The 19,983-nt window shown below is 55.0% G+C and overlaps 1 protein-coding gene across 2 annotated transcripts; it reads left to right on the forward strand.

The window, feature by feature from the left end:
* The first annotated feature begins 1,158 nt into the window (after positions 1-1,158).
* On the forward strand, positions 1,159-19,311 carry ATP13A2 (ATPase cation transporting 13A2). Of its 2 annotated transcripts, none has more exons than XM_065855252.2 (29): positions 1,159-1,233; positions 5,948-6,021; positions 6,229-6,396; positions 7,386-7,444; positions 7,545-7,656; positions 8,064-8,143; positions 8,616-8,693; positions 9,239-9,308; positions 9,704-9,838; positions 10,084-10,150; positions 10,998-11,126; positions 11,239-11,394; positions 11,603-11,713; positions 11,829-11,875; positions 12,166-12,354; positions 12,430-12,636; positions 12,999-13,112; positions 13,264-13,420; positions 13,823-13,943; positions 14,171-14,295; positions 15,072-15,232; positions 15,648-15,758; positions 16,261-16,340; positions 16,578-16,730; positions 16,853-16,949; positions 17,061-17,284; positions 17,784-17,935; positions 18,019-18,191; positions 18,382-19,311. In XM_065855252.2, the coding sequence occupies exons 1-29, from the start codon at positions 1,224-1,226 to the stop codon at positions 18,550-18,552; spliced, it is 3,531 nt and encodes a 1,176-aa protein (XP_065711324.2). In that variant the 5' UTR covers positions 1,159-1,223; the 3' UTR covers positions 18,553-19,311. The 2 variants fall into 2 exon arrangements, with proteins under 2 accessions (XP_065711324.2, XP_065711325.2); XM_065855253.2 differs by having other exon boundaries at positions 8,067-8,143.
* The last annotated feature ends 672 nt before the right edge of the window (positions 19,312-19,983 follow it).

The raw sequence follows: 19,983 nt of genomic DNA on the forward strand, positions 1-19,983 counted from the left end.
CCATCCATTTCTTTACAAGATGTGGGGGTGCAAACCCCCTTTTTGGAGGCAGAGCCCAGTGTATTTCCTTGCAAGAAAATGGGGTGCAAAGCCACTTTTTTTGGGTGGAGCCAAGTGCATTTCCCTGCAATATTTAGGGCTGCAAAGGCCTTTTTTGGGGGCAGAGCCCAATGCATTTTCCTGCAATATTTAGGGGTGCAAAGCCCCTTTTTGGGGGAGCAGAGCCTGGTGCATTTCCTTGCAAGATGTGGGGCTGCAAAACCCCTTTTTGGGGGCAGAACCCAGTTTATTTCCTTGCAAGAAAATGGGGTACAAAGCCTCTTTTTTTGGAGCAGAGCTTGTTGCATTTCCTTGCAAGGAAATGGGATGCAAAGCTTGTGGGGGGTGCATTTCCTTGCAAGATATGGTGGTACAAAGCCCCTTTTGGGGACAGTCCATTGCATTTCCTTGTAAGATATGGGGGTGCAAAGCTTTTTGGGGGGAAGCAGAGCCTGGTGCATTTCCTTGCAAGATGTGGGGCTGCAAAACCCCTTTTTGGGGGCAGAATCCAGTTTATTTCCTTGCAAGAAAATGGGGTGAAAGCCACTTTTTTTGGAGCAGAGCTCATTGCATTTCCTTGCAAGGAAATGGGGTGCAAAGCTTGGGGTGAGGGGGGGCCAGAGCCCAGTGCATTTCCTTGCAAGATATGGGGGTGCAAAGCCTTTTTGGGGGGCAGAGCCTGGTGCCTTTCCTTGCAAGGAAATGGGGTGCAAAGCCTCTTTTTGGGACAGTCCATTGCATTTCCTTGCAAGATATGGGGATACAAAGTTTTTGGGGGTGGGGGGGGCAGAGCCTGGTGCGTTTCCTTGTGAGCTGTGGGGCTGCAAAACCCCTTTTAGGGGGCAGAGCCCAGTTTATTTCCTTGCAAGAAAACGGGGTGCAACGCCCCTTTTTGGGGCAGAGCTTCATGCATTTCCTTGCAAGATATGGGGGGGGGGCAAACCCCTTTTTTGGGGCAGGACCCGGGTACGTTCCCCTTCCACGGGGGGGGTTGCAAAGCCCCGAGTGGGGGGTGGGAGCAGCACCTATGGAGATTTTTGCTAATTGTTTTAATTGTGGGGGGGTTTTTTTTTGGGGGGGGATGTGCAGGACTCCAAGTCCCAGCAGCCCCCGCGCTCCGCCCTTCCGCCGCGCGCCGTGGAGCTGCGGTGCGCGCGGGGCGCCGGCCCACGCGTGTCCCCAGCATGAGCTCAGGTCAGCGGGACACACACGGGGGGAAGGGGACACACACACATATATGGGGATGGGGGGGGTTGGGCGGTGGTCGGTGTGCAGGGTCCCCCGCTTTGCAGCTCCGTGCGCGGCCCACGGGGGTCGCATCGTGCGTGGCCCCGCGGGTGCGTTTTGCGGTCCCCCCCACCCCGGGGGTTGCGCTCACCCCCCGCTCGGCCCCTGCTTGTGCAACGGCTTGTGCTGGAAGGTGGGGGGGTTGGGAGCTTCACTTTATTCTTGCTTTCTTTTATCTTTGCTTCATTTTCTTCTGTCTCATTTTATTTGGCTTCATTTTGCTTTGGTCTATTTTCGCGTTTATTTCGCTTTGCTTTATTTTGCCTCATTTTGCTTTGCTTTATTTTAGTTTGCTTTGTTTTGCTTTATTCTGCCTCTTTTTGCTTTGCTTTGCTTTGCTTTATTTTATTTTCCTTTATTTTCCTTTGCTTTATTTTATTTTCCTTTGCTTTATTTTGCCTCCTTTTGCTTTATTTTGCCTCTTCTTGCTTTGCTTTATTTTAATTCACTTCTTTTCCCTTTGCCTCATTTTACTTCGCCTCTCTTTGCTTGGCTTCATTTTAATTCACTTCTTTTCGCTTTGCTTCATTTTAATTTGCTCCTTTTTCATTTTATTTTATTTTATTTTATTTTATTTTATTTTATTTTATTTTATTTTATTTTATTTTATTTTTTATTCTTCTTTATTTTCTTTCGCTTCACGTTGCTTTGCTTCCCCCCGCAGCGAGGTTTCCAAAATCAGGAGCCATTGATGCTGCCAAGCGGGTGCTGCCCCCTCTCCACTGTCACAGATTTGGGGGGGCACAGCACAGCGATGTCCCCCTGGGATGCATCAGGGCTGGAAAACGCTTTTGCTGTCACGCGATGTTGCAGAACCGCTTTACCTTTCTGGCCCCTCGCGCCGTTGGGGACGTCACACGATGTCACCCACCCAGCCCCGAACCGGCCCGCCCTACAGCCGAAAAACCCTTTACAGGGTTGAGGGTGATGGGGCAAAAAGCATCCAGGGGTTCAGAAACGTGCGATATGGTGCCAAAACATCACCCGAGGTGCCCTGCACCCCTCGTCCCGGCGGCTGACGGAAGCAGCTCGGCCTGCGCAACCTTTGCCTGTTTCCTTTCAAATTTGCCCCGATCGGCGCGGGAGGAAGGAAAGGGAGGAGGGTGATGGTGCGGTATCTGGTCCTTATGGGGCCACCGTGGTCCTTGTGCTGCCACTGTGGTCCCCACCACCCTGCTGGCCCCCTTGGGGTCCCCGCCACCCATTTCTTGCTCCAAACCTGCACTGCAGCAGCACTTGGGGGTTAAACCTCCCTCTTTTTTGCTGAGGGGTAGCCAGGCTTAACGCTGGGATGCTGGCTCAAGAGGCAGGAGGTGCTTTAATCCTGGCCTAACGCAGCAAAACGGGGATGATGGGCTATGAGGAGCGAGGCGCCTCTCTCCTTAATAAGTTAGGAGCTCTTTATTTAACAAGAATTCAGAGAAAATATGGATTTTGGATATAAACGGGGTTGTTTTGCCCAAGCGCGGGTGCTCCCGAAGCCGCCGGGCGCTGTCCCCGGCTCAGCGGGTGGTTTGAGCGCACGCCGAGGTCTTGCAAAACCCGAGTGCAGGAGGGGTCAGGGCAGCGCTGGTCTGGACGGATTCGGCCGCCGCTGTCGTCAGCACGTGGCGAAGGAAACGCCGGTTGTGCCACCGGCTTCCTCCTCGCAGACAAACCCTCCCTGCCGACCTGAACCGAAACCAGTTAGAGGTGGACGGGGCTACTGGGAGGACACTTTGCCTGGGAGGGCTTTATTTTATTACTTTATTTTCTCGCCCGTCTCAAGGATTTGATGCATGAGAGCGATTCCACTCAGTCCCCATCTGCTGTGTCCCCATCGCGTCTCAGGCTCGTCTCATCCTTTTGTTTCTTCCAACCTCGGGGCGTTTTTCCGGATGGGCAGGATGGGAGCTGGTAGAACACGTTTGCTCCGTCCCGTGGCAGGCAAGGCAACGCGTTTCTGGTGTGGATGAGCTTACGCTGGCTCGGTGGAAAGGGCAGGAGAATTGAGGCCGTCTCATCCCAAGCCCTCGCAGGGTCTGACGGCTGTGATTGTCTCCCATCCCAAACTCCACAAGGGGTTAAATCTTGTTCTATGTCACCAAACGCCATTTTCCTTCCCTCATCCTTCCTTTTGCCACATCCTGATTTTCAGTGGCCTCGTCCCCAGTGGACTGGATTGACATTGTCAACCCCATCCCATCAAGCAGACAGCACCAGACCTTCCTTGCTGGTTGGAGCAGTGACCTCGCTGGGTGGATCTTGTGGGCAACATCCAGCCCGCACGTGTGGCAGGAGCAGAGGAAACGGCCTCAAGTTGCACCAGGGGAGGTTGAGGTTGGATCTGGGAACAATTTCTTCCCCAAAGGGCTGTGGGGCATTGGAACAGGCTGCCCAGGGCAGTGCTGGAGTCACCATCCCTGGAGGGTTGGACAGACGGACATGAGGTTCTCAGGACATGGGGCAGCGCCAGGGGTGGGGAACAGCTGGCTTTGATGATCTTACAGTTTCTTCCAGCCATAATGATTTGATGATTCTGTTCTATGATTTTAAACCTCCTGGGAGCCCTGCAGCTGCGAGGAGCCAGCGCTGGCACTTCCATCAGTGCTTTGGCCGTGCAAACCCAGTGTCAGTGTCCCCTCTCCCCTTTACAAGCTGGGCCGGGGCATCACTGACCCCCCGTCAAATTTACAACAGCTCCAGGCTGTTATCCCCCCATTTATCAGCAGCAAGTGATGCAAATCTCTTCCCAGAGCTCTCCGAAACAAGTTTGGGGCAAAACCCCTCAGCTTTGGGAGCCGGAGCAGGGACAGCCGCTTGTCCCCACACCGTGTTTGCCAACGAGGTGTGGCCTTTGCGTCGCGATTCAAAACCGGTATCGCAGCTCCACAGGGCTCTGCCCTCCCCCCCGGCCGGTGCCGGATGCGTCCCGGACACGGCTGAGGATGGCGTTACCTGCCCCGGCCCAAGTGGGGTAAAGCGCGGTGAGTCGAGGCCGGAGCTCCTTATCTCTTGCAGTGGGAATGGGAACGGGGGGTCAGAAAGCCCCCGGGGATGGGGACATGGTTGTGTGAGAGCCGCAGCTCCATGGACGGAGCCGCTTGCGCCCGCGCGCCGCTCCGAAAACTTTGCTGCTTATGGGGAAAGGTCAAGAAAATCGTAATAATTGAGTTGTTGTGTTTGGGTGGTGAGGTGGGCTGTGCTTCTTGCCGCCCAACCTGGCTTAGCGAGGCGCGGGAAGCAAACTGGGGTTGGTTTGGGGGGTGTTGCAGTAATTTTCCCCCCTCCTGCGAACCCTGGGTGCTGGGGAAAAGCCTTAGTGCCCGGCACCCCATCTCCCTCCCCTTTGTTCTGCCTCCTCTGCTGCTCCCGGCCTCGTTTCACCTGGAATCGAGGTTTTCCCGGGGTTTGGTGCCGGCAGCGGGGCGATCGATGTCTCCCCACCTTGCAGCTGTTTATTTTGCCTCCTAGGGGGGCTTTTGTTTGAATAAACCATCCCTTGAGCTCATCCCCCCCATCCACTTCCCCAACGCAAAACTTAGACCTTGGAGCAGCGCTGGCTGTTTTTGGGGGGGAGATTGAGACCCAGCCCTGGTGATCATCAGAATGATGATGGTTTTAATTAATTGCTGTTGTTATGAGCTTGTGGGGGGGCTTTTCTAGCAGAGGACAGGCCCCTGGGCTTTCGCCCAGCCTGTAAATTGTCTGAGCGCCCTGGAAACCTGAACCGGGAAATTATCTCACGTTTCAAGGGTGGGAATTACTGAATACCTCCTGGTTTGTGTTTGTGCCACGTGTTCTCTCCCCGCTGCTGCTTTGAGCTGCTGGAGCTGGGACTCCCTGGGGTGTAATTCAGAGCAGATTGAGGGTATAAGTGTGTTTAACTTCATGGGGTGGAGGGTGATGGTTAAAATCCCACTGGGTATCATAGAATAATTTTGGTTGGAAAAGCCCCTCAAGACCACTCAGTCCAACCGTTCTGCACCCATGGCACTGCCCCATGTCCTGAGAACCTCATCTATGTGTATTTTCAGCCCCTCCAGGGCTGGTGACTCCAGCACTGCCCTGGGCAGCCTGTTCCAATGCCCCACAGCCCTTTGGGGAAGAAATTGTTCCCCAGATCCAATTTAAACCTCACTGGCAATCCCTATTTTCCAGGTTGGGCATTTAAGCGCAGCAGCAACCAGCAGGAATCGGAGGTGCTGAGCCGTGCTGGGCATCATTAAAAACCAGTCAAAAGCAAATTTTGTGGCCACGTCCTCCGTGCAGAGGGAAACACGAGGAGCAAACAAGCGTGCAAAGTGGCCGGGAGAGCTCTCCTTGTGCTCGCCCTGGCACTGCCCCAGCCCCGCTCCCTTTTCCCAGCTGCCAAACCGCTGCGTTCCGTGCCAGCTTTTCTCCCCAAGCTCCTTTGGCGCTGTTGGTGTGACCGTCACGTGCCGCGGGAGGGTGACCGGGCAGCGCCGGGTGTCCCCGTGCCCGCAGCGTCCCCCTGCACAGCACCAGCGGGGCTGGGTGACAGAGGGGACACCCAGGGATGTCACCAGCACAGCTGGGAACCCGTCACTGCAGCATCTCCTAAATAACCCTTTCGAATCAGCTCCCCTGATAATTTCCTCGCTGTTCTTTCACCCTGCAGACAGCAGCAGGCTGCTGGGCCGGCGGCGGCCGGGCTACGGGACGGTGCAGCCGGACGCTGAGAAATCCCGCATGGTAGGTCCCGGGGCTTCGCCGCGGGGAGGGAGGCACAAAAATTGCGTGTTATCTGCAAAAACAGTGGTTTTCCAGCCCCAGAATGACTTGGTTGCTGTCTGCTTGGTGTGAAGTCACGTTAGGAGGCTTGGGGCTTTTATTGATTTAGATGCTCGATAGTTTTAATGTTGGGTTATTTTGTGGATAAGCGGGTTTTCTGTCTGCCAGGAGGTGACGGGCTACCAGACCAAGCGGTGGCGGGTGGCCCTGTGCCACGCGGGCTCCGTGCTCACCGCCGGGCTGCTCCTCGTCCTCTTCCACTGGAAACCCAGCCTGGAGGTGCAGGCGAAATGCAAACCCTGCGCCCTCGGCCAGGCCGACTGGGTCATCATCAGGGTGAGTCCCCAGGCGGGGTGCGGACTCTGCCACCGGTGTCCCGGGGGGGCCTTGGGCATGTCCCTTGATGTCCCTTGTCACCCTCCCCACCCTGTGTTTGACATCTCCTCGCATCAAGTGATGTGCTACCCCAGAGCCAAGTTATTCCAGGAATAATTATTGTATAATAACGTAATGTAATTTAATAAAATATAATGCAATATAATGTAGTATAATGTAATATAACATAGTATAATATAGTGTCATATAATGTCATATAACATGATGTAGTATAATGTAATATAACGTGATATAACATGATATGATGTAACATAGTATGACACCACATAATGTGGTATAATACAACATAATGTAATATAATGTGATATAACATGATATGACGTAACATAATATAACGTCACATAATGTGATGTAATATATGATAGAACATCACATAATGTGATATAACGTAAAATAATGTAATATAACGTAATATAATGTGATATAACATGATATGATGTACTATAATGTCACCTAATGTGATGTAACATGACGTAATATAATGTAACATAACATGAGGTAACATGATATAATGTAACGTAATATAATGGGATACAACATAATGTAATGTAACATCATACACTATAACAGGATAAAATGTAACATAATGGGATGTTACATAATGTGATATAGCATGATCTAATATAATGTAACAATCACATAAGGTGATATAATGTAATATAACATAACAACATGATATAATGCGATATAATATAGTATAACATAATATAATCTGATAATAATATAATATTTTTCCTGGAATAATCCCATGCTTTCCCCTTCCGTAGCAGCCAGCCTGCCTTTGCATTTCTGTTGATCATCCCTGAAACCCACCAGTCACCTGGGACGGGTGACTGGGGACTCCCTGTGACACTGTCCCCATGTGAAGGAATAGGGGGGACACCCGGGGACCCCCATTTCCCTCTGCTCAGCCCCGTGCTGTGTTGCAGGACCGATTCGGACAGTGCTTTACCACCCGTGTGTGCGCAGAGCCGCTGGGCGAGGGCAGGTGAGATGCCAGCAGGGGCTCCCTGAGATTTTGGCTACAAGGAAGGGGGTGTTTGCAGCGAGGGAGGAGGGATTAACGCTTGGTTTGGCATCCCGAGCAGCCTGGAGCATCACCCCGGGGCCAGGCTGGAGGACCGCAGGAGCAGCATCGCCATCGGCGTGTCGGAGGAGGAGGAGAGCAGGGACACCGTCCGGCTGCAGGAGAGGGAGGAGGTAACGTCTGGAGAACAGGAGCTGAGGGGAGACCTTCTGATCTCTGAACTGCCTGAAAGGGGCTTGGAGCCAGGGGGGTCGGGCTCTGCTCCCCAGGAACAAGCGCCAGGAGTAGAGGAAACGGCCTCAAGTTGCGCCAGGGGAGGTTGAGGTTGGATCTGGGAACAATTTCTTCCCCAAAGGGCTGTGGGGCATTGGAACAGGCTGCCCAGGGCAGTGCTGGAGTCACCATCCCTGGAGGGCTGGACAGACGGACATGAGGTTCTCAGGACATGGGTTGGGTTATGGTTGGACTCAAGGATCCTGAGGTCTTTTCCAACCAAAACAATTCTCTAATTCCCACCTCCCATGGCATGGGCTGCTCTCGTGTCCCTCCCACCTTACTGTTTCCATCCTGCCCTGCTCAGAAGAACATCTTGCGGTATTACCTCTTTGAGGGCATGCGCTACGTCTGGATGGAGCAGCGGCAGGCGTTCTGCAAAGTCAGGTATTTCTCCATCCCCTCTGCCCCAGCAATCCTCGCTGCATGTCTCTGCTCCTCTCCTTGACCCCTCAGCCCCCCCAGGAATAATCCTGACATGGCTGGAAGCCACAGAACCGCGCTGGAGCTTTTCTCCACGGTGTGAAACCTTTGGAGCCCATCCCCGGGGTGTTGGGTTGGGAAGCAGCGCTGCCTCTCGCCCTGAGTTGTTGATGTTCCCCATCTTTGTGGGTGAAGTATTTTGGCAGAAGCCCCATGCTGGATGGTCCCACCGTGCTGTGCCACTCACAGCTCTCCAAACTGTGCCCCTTTTGTCCCGGCTCCTTGGCAGATGCCAAGGAACAAGATGCTCTCCCTTACTCAAAGGGGTTTTTTTGTTGTTGCCAAGGACTTGGCCGTGGGTTTTGTTCCGCCAGGCCAGGCTCCTGCTGACTTTGACTCTGTTTCTCTGTTTTTTCTTTCCCCTTGGACTTGCCAGTGTCTTGGATGAAGGTTGGACCTGCGCAGATCTCCACCTCTCCCAGGCTGGGCTTGACCAGCAAGACCACAATACCAGGTAGAATCAAATCATCGAATGGCTTGTGTTGAAGGGACCTTCAAAGCTCATCCAGTGCCACCCCTGCCATGACAGGGACATCTTCACCAGCTCAGGTTGCTCAGAGCCCCGTCCAGCCTGGCCTGGGATGTCTCCAGGGATGGTTCATCCACCACCTCTCTGGCCAACCTGGGCCAGGCTCTCACCACCCTCAGGGCCAACAATTTCTTCCTCATGTCCAACGTGAATCTCCCTCCTTTCGTTGAAACCATCACCCCTTGTCCTATCTCAACCGGCCCACATGGGGTCTCCCAGCTCCCTGGGACACCCAAGCAGTGCAGATAAGGCTTTTCCAGGGGCTGATGAATTCTGTAATCTGTTTTTATTTTTGCACCCAGACCTCAAAACATAAGACAGCCGGATCAGCTGCATTTCCCTGGCTTGGCTTCTCCACATCACCAGGCTCCCGTGGAGTTCTGGACAGTGTGAGGGCCCCTCGGGATGGAAATGCAGCTTTTCCCCAGCACCCATTTGCTTCCCCCTTTGCTTTTCTCTCCCATTTGCAGAACGAAGATCTACGGACCCAACCTCATCGAGGTGCCGGTCAAGTCCTACGCCAGGCTCTTGGTGGAGGAGGTGTGTGTGCATTGATGGGCCCGGCTGTGAAAACACTGAGTTGTCCCAGGGCAGACCCTGCCCCATCTCCATGTTCCTCACTTTGTGGGCTTTTCCTCTGTGATGGGGAGGAGAGGACTTCAGGACTATTTTTGGGCTGTGGAGGGGACCTATCCCGCCTCTTAGCTCAGACACAGGCATCCCCAGAGGTGGCTGAGCATCCTCAGCAGTCCTGCCCATAGAACAAAGCTGGGGGGAATGGAGGGTTTGGAAGAAATCAGCTCATTTATTCCCAGGGCAGGGCCACTTTCCCCTCTGCATGAACAGTTGTCCCTCAAGGAGCCCGGAGGTCTCACAATGGGCTGGAGGAAGCTCTGACCCCTCAAAATCTACTCTTTCTCCTTGTTCTCTTCCAGGTTCTCAACCCCTTCTACATCTTCCAAGTGTTCAGCATCGTGCTGTGGGTCTGCGACGCCTATTACTACTACGCCGCCTGCATCTTCCTCATCTCCACCATCTCCTTAGGGCTGTCCCTCTACGAGACGAGGAAGGTGGGTGGTGGGTTTGGGACAAGCAGCTCTTGGAAAACAACCCGTTTTCTGATGCTGTTTGACCTCCGTGCTGCTGCTGAGCCCCCTCTGAGCCCAGCTGGGTGAACACAACCCATATTCCAATGCTGGGACAGGTTTTCTCCTCCTTCATCTGTGGTCCTGAGCTTTCGAAACCTGTTTTATGAAGCTTTGCTGCATGTTTTGAGCTGCCCAGGAGTGGCTGGTAACTGCTCCCTCCCTTGCAGCAAAGTGCCACCCTGCAAAACATGGCCAAGATGTCGGTTGGTGTCCGGGTCCGTCGTCCCGAAGGAGGTGAGTGCAATGTCCATGAGGAGCGAGGGCTCACGAAGCCATTTGGGGTGGTGCTGCGATGACACCTGCAATGCTACAGGCTCAGGGGAGAGTGGCTGGAAAAGGACCTGGGGGTGTTGGTGACAGCAGCTGAACATGAGCCAGCCGGTGCCCAGGTGGCCAAGAGGCCACCAGCATCCTGACTGGTACCAGCACTGGTGTGGCCAGCAGGCCCATGACAGTGACCATACCTGTGCTGGGCACAGTGAGGCCAAACCGCAAATCCAGGGGGCAGTTTTGGGCCCCTCAGCTCAGGGCTCAAAATGGCGGCACAAGAATCACCTCAGGGCTCAAAATGGCGGCCAGAGGGGTGGCGGGATCACCTCACACCAAGAAAGGCCTTGAGGTGCTGGAGTGAGTGGAGAGAAGGGAACGGAGCTGGTGAGGGGCTGGAGCACAAGTGTGATGGGAGCGGCTGAGGGACCTGGGGGGTTCAGCTGGAGAACAGGAGCTGAGGGGAGACCTTCTGATCTCTGAACTGCCTGAAAGGAGCTTGGAGCCAGGGGGGTCGGGCTCTGCTCCCCAGGAACAAGCGCCAGGAGCAGAGGAAACGGCCTCAAGTTGCGCCAGGGGAGGTTGAGGTTGGATCTGGGAACAATTTCTTCCCCAGAGGGCTGTGGGGCATTGGAACAGGCTGCCCAGGGCAGTGCTGGAGTCACCATCCCTGGAGGGCTGGACAGACGGACATGAGGTTCTCAGGACATGGGGCAGTGCCGGGGGTGGGGAACGGTTTGACTCGGTCATTTTGAGGGTTTTTCCAACCAAAATGACTCCATGACATGCTGGAGCACGGCTGTGTTTTGTCCAGAGGAGACGGTCACCTCCACAGAACTGGTGCCAGGCGACTGCATCAGCCTCCCCACGGACGGGACGCTGGTCCCGTGCGACGCGGCGCTGCTGACGGGCGAGTGCATGGTCAATGAGAGCATGCTGACGGGTGAGAGCCCCGGGACGGGGGATTTTTTGGGAGCAGCTTCTTCCCATCAGGCTGGGCGGATCCTGACCGCCCCAGGGTGATAAACCCCGCTCCGTGCTGTTCCGCGCCGCAGGGGAGAGCGTGCCGGTGATGAAAACCCCTCTCCCGGCGGGCAGCGGCGTCTATTCCCCCGAGGAGCACCGGCGGCACACCTTGTTCTGCGGGACGCAGGTCATCCAAGCCAAGTCCTACGTGGGCAGAGACGTGCTGGCCGTGGTGACCCGCACAGGTGAGGGATTGAGAAAAAACACCAAAATAGGTGTGTAGATGAGGTTCTCGGGGACATGGGTTAGTGCCAGGGTTGGGGCAATGGTTGGGCTCAATGGTCTTGAGGGGCTTTTCCAACCAAAATGATTCTAGGATTATATGAAGAGCCAGGATTAAGCCATGTATTTAGAGCAATGATTACATATTTACCTCCTGCCTGCCTTCCCCAGGGTTCTGCACCGCCAAAGGGGATCTCATCAGCTCCATCCTCTACCCCAAACCCGTGAGCTTCAAGTTCTACAAGGATGCTGTGAAGTTTGTCCTGTTCCTCGCCGTCCTGGGTACGTCTGAGGGTGGAGGCATGGCCAGGAGCAGCCAAACTCCTCTTTAGATGGTTGAACCCACCCTTCATCATCTGCTTTGCGTTGTAACCAAGGCTGTTCTCCTCCTGCACAGCTTTTGGCGGCACGCTGTACAGCATCCTCATCTTGGTGAAAAACCAGGTAGGGTTGTTGGAGCTGGTCAATCCTCAAATCATTGAATAGTTTGGGTTGAAGGGACCTTCCCAGCTTACCCAGTCCATGAGCAGGGACATCTTCAGCAGCTCAGGTTGCTCAGAGCCCCGTCCAGCCTGGCCTGGGATGTCTCCAGGGATGGTTCATCCACCACCTCTCTGGCCAACCTGGGCCAGGCTCTCACCACCCTCAGGGACAACAAATTGAATCCTTGAGTGTAGGGTGGAGATGGGTGAGGGCTGTCAGGATGCCCAACCTTCTTCTTCCTCACCCACCAGGTCCCCGTTGGGCAAATCATCATCCGCGCCCTCGACCTCATCACCGTCATCGTGCCCCCAGCTCTCCCGGCTGCGATGACCGTGGGCACCATCTATGCCCAGAACAGGCTGAAGAAACAAGGAATCTTCTGCATCAGCCCTCCCCGAATCAACCTCTGTGGGAAGATCCGCCTGGTTTGCTTTGACAAGGTGAGTCTTGGGCACAATGGGACCACAGTTTCCATCTCGGGGGGGCTCGTCTGACCCATTGTCCCCTCCCCACAGACGGGAACCCTGACGGAGGAAGGTCTGGATGTCTGGGGGGTGGTCCCGCTGGAGAACAGTCACTTCATGCCCATTGTCCACGAGCCCCGCTGCCTGCCCGCCGGTCCCTTGCTCTACTCACTTGCCGCCTGTCACACCGTCACGCTGCTGCGGGCACAGCCTGTTGGGGACCCTGTGGACCTCAAGATGGTGGAGTCCACCGGCTGGGTAAGACAAACAGTGAGCAAAGCTGTGGGTCTGTAAAGAAGGAGGTATTGGATCTCTGGAACAATTTCTTGCCGGAAAGGGTTGTTGGGCATTGGAACAGGCTGCCCAGGGCAGTGGTGGAGTCACCATCCCTGGAGGGTTGAACAGACAGAGATGAGGTTCTCAGGGACATGGGGCAGGGACAGGGCTGGGGAACGGTTGGACTCAATGAGCTTGAGGGGCTTTTCCAACCGAAGCCATTCTATGATTCCATGATCTTGCTCTGCCAGGAGAAGGGGGTGTTTCAAACCACCTGTGCGGTGGATGGGGCTTGGTTCTTGCCAGGCAGGGCTATTTCATCTCAGCATCTGCCTTGGTTCCAGCGCCTGGAGATGATGGAGGAGGAGGAAGTTGACCTGCCTGCCTACCAGCAGTTTGGGACAAAGGTCCTGGCTGTGATGAAACCTCCGCCCGAGGAAGAACAGCCGCGAGACAGGGTGGGTCCTGCGGACCAGACCAGCTCAGGTTCCCCTAGTGACTCAGTTTGTACCCCTAGAGGGTTGTTGTGTCCTCCATGGCCCCTGGAGAGCTTGTACCACCTGGGAAAAGGTCCTGCCTGGCCCTGACACCCTTCCCTCTCCTCCGCAGAAGCACCGGTCATCCCTGGGCATCCTCCGGCGTTTCCCCTTCTCCTCCTCCTTGCAGAGGATGAGTGTCCTGGTGAAGCTGCCTGGAGAAGCTTCAGCCCACGTCTACACCAAGGGCGCACCGGAGACGGTGGCCAGTCTGTGCAGGAAGGAAACTGGTACGTACTGGGGGACAGTGGTTCATTTTCACCACCCAGCTGTGAATATAGGATTATAGATTGGTTTGGGTTGGAGGGACCTTCCCAGCTCATCCAGTCCACGAGCAGGGACATCTTCACCAGCTCAGGTTGCTCAGAGCCCCGTCCAGCCTGGCCTGGGATGTCTCCAGGGATGGTTCATCCACCACCTCTCTGGCCAGCCCGGGCCAGGCTCTCACCACCCTCAGGGACAACAATTCCTTCCTCATGTCCGGCCTGTGTCTCTTCTCCCAAAACAATTCTGTGATTCCATGACCATCCAAAGTCCTTCAGCAGCTCCGGCCCTGGCTCCCCTCGCTGGGTTTAGCCCGCTGGGTTCATGCAGGACCTGCTCTGACTTTGCTTTTCTCCTCGTGGCCGCAGTGCCCGTGGATTTCTCCCAGATGCTGCGACACTACACCACCGATGGTTTCCGAGTCTTGGCTCTGGCTTGCAAGCCCCTGAGCACGGTGTCAACCTTCGAGGAGGCCCTGCAGCTCCAGAGGTTGGTGCCAACAGCTTGTTTTTTCACCGTTTAGATGTTCACTCTGAGCATTTCACAGGGTGCTTTTGTCCTAGCAGCCTGCCCTGTCATAGTCTGCAAGGAATTAAACCCTACCCCGTACCAAAGCAATTGCTGGCTGCCCCCTAGATGGATTTTTAGCTGTTTATGCCAATTTTTCTGCTCTGCCTTGTGTTGAAGAGATTGACCAGCTCCTTGTGTCCCACCAGGGACTCTGCGGAGAGCAGCCTGACCTTCCTGGGCTTCCTCGTCATGAAAAACGTCCTCAAGCCAGAGTCTGCACCCGTGATTCACCTCCTGAGGAGCGCCAACATCCGCCCCGTCATGGTGACAGGTGACCCTGCAGAGGGGGCCGGGGACACCCGGCTTGGGGAGGAGATGGGACACGGATGATCCTTGATGCTGTGCAAGGGATGAAGGGTTTTTCCCCCGGAAATCATGGCCTGAAGCAGCTGGGATGCTTGAAGAGGACTCCTGGACTGGTGCAGGCCACTTTTTTGTGGGTGCAGCGTGAACCTGCAGACCCAGAGTGGGTGGCTTAAATAGCAAAACTGCTCCCTGTCTCACTGCAATCACATAAATGTTGACTTTTCCTGAGCACCCCGAGTTGCACAACTAATGGGGGGGATGTAGGAGTCACCTTTGGGTCTTTTGCACCAAACCAAGTGGCGCTGCCAAGGTTTGGAGCTGTTGCTTTTCTTTGGGGAGATTCAGGCTGGATGTGAGGAAGAAATTGTTGGCCCTGAGGGTGGTGAGAGCCTGGCCCAGGTTGGCCAGAGAGGTGGTGGATGAACCATCCCTGGAGACATCCCAGGCCAGGCTGGACGGGGCTCTGAGCAACCTGAGCTGGTGAAGATGTCCCTGCTCATGGCAGGGGTGGCACTGGAGGAGCTTTGAAGGCCCCTTCAACCCCAACTATTAATATTCTATGATTTGGTGTAGGACAGCAATGAAATTTTGGAGCTCTCCCGCAAAAAATGGGGAAGCAAAAGGACCCCCAAAGCAAACCGGGAAGGGGGATGCCGTGGGTTTGATCTCACAGCCATGCGAGACCCTGGCAAACATCGTTCCGCTGGTGGTTTCTCAGCCCCCACCGCCTCTGTCTGCCAGGGGACAACATGCTGACGGCCGTGAACGTGGCCAGGAGCTGCCGCATGGTGGAAGCCAAAGAGGGGGTGATCTTCGTCAGCGCCTCCCCCCCCGGCCACGACAAACCCGCCGCTCTGAAATTCGTCCTCGCCGAGCATTCCCAGGGCGAGGAGCAGCTGGAGGTGAGTCCCAGGGCAACAGTTTGGGGGATTTTGTAAAGCCAAAGCTGCTGGTCACCTTGCAGGACTCTACAAATAACAATGCTGGGAAAAGAGAGGCGATTATGGGTGTGATCCTGCCCCTTGTTAAATGGGAGAAAGTAACTTGCTCCTGTTTCTCCCTGGGAACACATCAGGCTCCAAACACCCTCGTGGGATGCAGCCAGGTCCTGCTCCAGGTTTGATACGAAGGGCTCGCTCATACAAGCTTTTTATCCAAAATACCACTATTAAATGCCTGAAATTGAGGTTTACGGGAAGCTGCTTTACCATGTGGGTTGAGGATGCTGGCGCAGAGCGTCGCCCAGGGGCTCAGCAGGGATTTGAGCGCGACTCAGAGAAAAAGAACCAGAAAAAGGGAACTTGTTTTCCTTGGCAGGGTTTGCAGCGGCGGGACGGCTGCTGCCTGCAGCCCCAGCCCTGCCACTTCGCGCTGAACGGCAAATCCTTCGCTGTGGTTTGCGAGCATTTCCCTGACCTGCTGCCAAAGGTGAGTCCGATGGCGGGGAATCCTCCGGCAAGATGGGGACTTTGTATCAGTGCCTGTTGGATTAGGACAAGGGGTGACGGTTTTAAACTAAAGGAGGGAGATTCAGGCTGGACATGAGGAAGGAATTGTTGGCCCTGAGGGTGGTGAGAGCCTGGCCCAGGTTGGCCAGAGAGGTGGTGGATGAACCATCCCTGGAGACATCCCAGGCCAGGCTGGACGGGGCTCTGAGCAACCTGAGCTGGTGAAGATGTCCCTGCTCATGGGCTGGGTGACCTTTGAAGGTCCCTTCAACCCAAAGTATTCTATGAAGGTTGACCTCACTGGGGTTTCACGGTGCAGCCTTGCAACTCCAAAGCAAAATGCCCCAAGGGTTTGGTTTTGTTTATCTCACTGGTGGATGGTGCCCTGTGCTCTGCTAAGCTGGGAAAGCTCAGAATCACCTGGCTCCTCCTGGGCTGTGGGATGTTGCGATACAATCACGGAGCCTTTGCCCTCTTTGCAGATCCTCATCCGAGCCACCATCTTCGCCCGCATGTCGCCCGACCAGAAGACTCAGCTGGTCTGCAGCCTGCAAGAGCTCAAGTAAGGACCCCCAGCCCCAAGTGTTGGGGGACAAAGGGGGTTTTTCATACAATCACAGAATCATTTTGCTTGGAAAAGGCCCTCAGTATCATTGATTCCAACCATTAACCCAACCTTGACACTAACTCATGTCCCTGAGAACCAGAAGTGGATTTTTCCTGAATATGGGGGTGCAACCGCAAAGCCCCAGGTTTTTCCCTGTCCTGTCATGACTTCTTGGCTCCTTTCTCACTGCAGCTACTGTGTGGGGATGTGCGGGGATGGCGCCAACGACTGTGGGGCTCTGAAAGCCGCTGACGTGGGCATCTCCCTGTCCGAGGCGGAGGCGTCGGTGGCTTCGCCGTTCACCTCCCGGGTGGCCAACATTGAGTGCATCCCCACCATCATCCGGTGAGCTGCCGGGGGATAAAGCCCAGGATGGGGGTCTGTTGAGTGCTGCTGTGTCCCTGCTTTGGGACAATTCATGGAAAAAGGGTGCTGTGGGTGGTGGGTGAGGCTGTTTTTCTCCGCAGGGAGGGCAGGTGCTCGCTGGTCACCTCCTTTGGCGTCTTTAAGTACATGGCGCTGTACAGCTTAGTGCAGTTTGTGTCCGTCCTGCTGCTCTACACAGTGAGTCCTGTGGTTTCCCAAATGCCTGCAGTGCCTTTGGGTCACCTTGTCACCGCTGGGTGACCTTCCCAACCCTCTTGTGGCTGCGAGCGGGTGGCTTCTCCTTCCCAGATCAACACCAACCTGAGCGACTTCCAATTCCTCTTCTTTGACCTGATCATCACCACCACCGTGGCGGTGCTGATGGGTCGGACGGGTCCTGCCCAGGACCTGGGAGTGGAGCGTCCCCAAGGAGCCTTGATCAGCGTGCTGGTGCTGGGCAGCCTGCTCCTCCAGACCACCCTGCTCATCACCGTGCAAGTGCTCAGCTACTTCGTCACAGTCTCGCAGAGCTGGTGAGGGACCCAGCTTCACGTGGCTTTGGTGATGGGAAACCCACAACAGGGGGTTGCAGTGAAGCCTGGGTGCTTGTCTTAGAATCATTTTGATTGGAAAAGACCCTTGAGGTCATCGAGTCCAACTGTTCCACACCCCTGGCACTGCCCCATGTCCTGAGAACCTCATGTCCGTCTGTCCAACCCTCCAGGGCTGGTGACTCCAGCACTGCCCTGGGCAGCCTGTTCCAATGCCCCACAGCCCTTTGGGGAAAAAATTGGTCCCAGATCCAACCTCAACCTCCCCTGGTGCAACTTGAGGCTGTTTTCTCTCATCCTATTTCTTAATACTTGGGAGAAGAGACCAACCCCCCACTTTCTACAACCTTCCTTCAGATAGTTGTAAAGAGAAGGTCCATGAACAATCTGCTCATGGAGAAGACGGGGTCATTGTTTAAACCCTCTCCTTGCCTCTCCCTTCATCTGACCATCCCCAACCTTGTCCCCCAACCTGGTTCAGGTTTGTCCCACTGAACAGCACGGTGACGGCTCCCCAAAACCTGCCCAACTACGAGAACACGGTCCTCTTCTGCATCACGGGCTTCCAGTACCTCATCCTGGCCGTGGCCATGTCCAAGGGGTACCCATTCCGGGAGCCGCTCTACACCAACGGTGAGGATGATGCCGGCGACGTGGACAAAAGGAGACATCAAACCTTCCTCCTCCTCCTCAACCCTCCTCCTTCTCACCCTCAGTGCTCTTCCTGGTGGTCCTCATCCTCCTTTTTGGCCTCATGGTGTGGTTGACCCTCTACCCTCTGGGCTTCCCCAAAACGCTGCTGAAGCTGCAGAGCATCGACGACTTGAATTTCAAGCTGCTGCTGCTGGGAATCGCCGTCCTCAACTTCTTCGCCGCCTTCGTGCTGGAGGTAGGACACCCCAGGGTGGGCACTGGGGACGTGAGGGACACGTGTTGGTCCTTTTGGGTCTGTCCCAGCAATTCTTTTCCAGGAGCTGTGGGCACTGAGGGAGCAGAGCTCACCTTGACATTGGCTCTGCCCTCTCCTCGAGGTCCACAACCTCCCCAAAATCCATTCCCCCGCCCTGTTTTTCCTTCAGACTGCCCTGGACCACGGTTTGCTCAGCTGCCTCCGCAAGCTGCGCCGAAAAAAGGCGTCCAAGAAGCTTTTCAAGAGGCTGGAGAAGGAGCTGAGCCAGCAGCACCCATCCTGGCCGCCGCTGAACGAACCGCTTTTCGCCACCCCCAAGATGTCCATCGCCGTTAGATAGCCCGTGTCGGGCTTCCCCCGCCTGCCAGCCCTCGGATGCCGTCGTTTATTTATTTATCCCCGTAAATCGAGGGATGCGGTGGGCAGGACCCCACGGGGAGACCGTCGGCGTCGAGGCTGTGAAGCCGCACGTGCCGGTCCCGTGGCTGGAGAGGAGGAGATGCTGGAGGAGCAAACTGGGGGGAGAAGGTCCAGAAGAAGAGGAGAAATGGTCCAGAAAAGAGGAGAAATGGTCCAGCTCAGCTCTTCCTCCTCTCCTGCGCCAGCCTTGGACCCATCTCCCCACGCTGGGAACTGGTACCATTTCATAAGGGTACACACATTTTTCCTTTCCATCTCCTGGCTGGTCAAAACCACCATGAAGAGGCTCCTTGATCTTCTCATTAAGCGGGTGCTCGATCTTGTCATGGTGAGAGCATCCACCCAGCCTCACGTTTCTGCTCACTGTGAAAAATAACCCCCCCACGGCTGCCCTAGATGTGTAGGAACGGTTTACAACCCCCCCATCCCCACCTTGCCAAGGATGCTGCTCAATCCCCATGGCCCAGGGACCAGCCTCTCCGCTTGTGATGCCCCTGCTGAGCATGGGACCTTTGTAGCATTAAAAAAAACCCCAAAAACGCAAAAACACCACCCCAAATCTCTTTATTTTTTAACTCTACTCCAGTGTCAATGCAGCTGGGAAGATGACGTACAGCTTTTCGGTTTCCATATGGTGCTGTCGTGAGCGTTGTCTAATAAATTAACATTATTTTCTTGAGGGTTTTGCTTGTGCGTGGATGGAGCTTGGGGCAGGACGACGTGCGAGTATCAAACAGAGAAGATGAGCGAGCGCAGGAGGTTTTAGGCTCATTTCATTCGCCCATCTGGCCTGGAAGATGCTTTTCCTCGATGCTCGAAAGCAGAGAGTGAACCCAGGGGGTGGCACCGCTGGGATTTCACCAGCCCAAATGAGTTAAATAACCCCAGAGCTGGAATTTCCTAGAAAATAATCATCATAATCACTGGAAAAACCCAGGTCATACTCGCCAAGACTGCAAAAACCTCGCTCCTTCGACGGAGGAAAAGCCGGTGGATGGAGATGCTGCATCCTGAAAGGGGAGGACGCACAGGGAGGGGGGGATGCTCTGTCTGCATCGTCTTCCGAGGGGTTCGGGGGTGGTTTTCAGCTTCCTTTAAGCCTGGTTCTTGGCTCAAAAGCTGGTTTTTGCAGGGACTGGCCTGCATGGAAAGTCTCAACCCCTCGGAGCGCCGGCGGCGCCTCTCTGCCCTCCGGGAGCTGGGGATTAGCTCAGGAAATGAGGCACAAGCAGAGGTAAGAGGTTTCCTGCAGTCCCAGCCAAGGCTGCAGTTATTAAACCAGAGGTTTCCTGCCCTTCAAAAAGAAGAAAAAACATCAAAAATCAACACACAACCCTTGGAGATTTTTGCC

The sequence above is a fragment of the Patagioenas fasciata genome, chromosome 23 (assembly GCF_037038585.1).
Source record: "Patagioenas fasciata isolate bPatFas1 chromosome 23, bPatFas1.hap1, whole genome shotgun sequence".
In the NCBI taxonomy this organism is placed as follows: Eukaryota; Metazoa; Chordata; class Aves; order Columbiformes; family Columbidae; genus Patagioenas; species Patagioenas fasciata.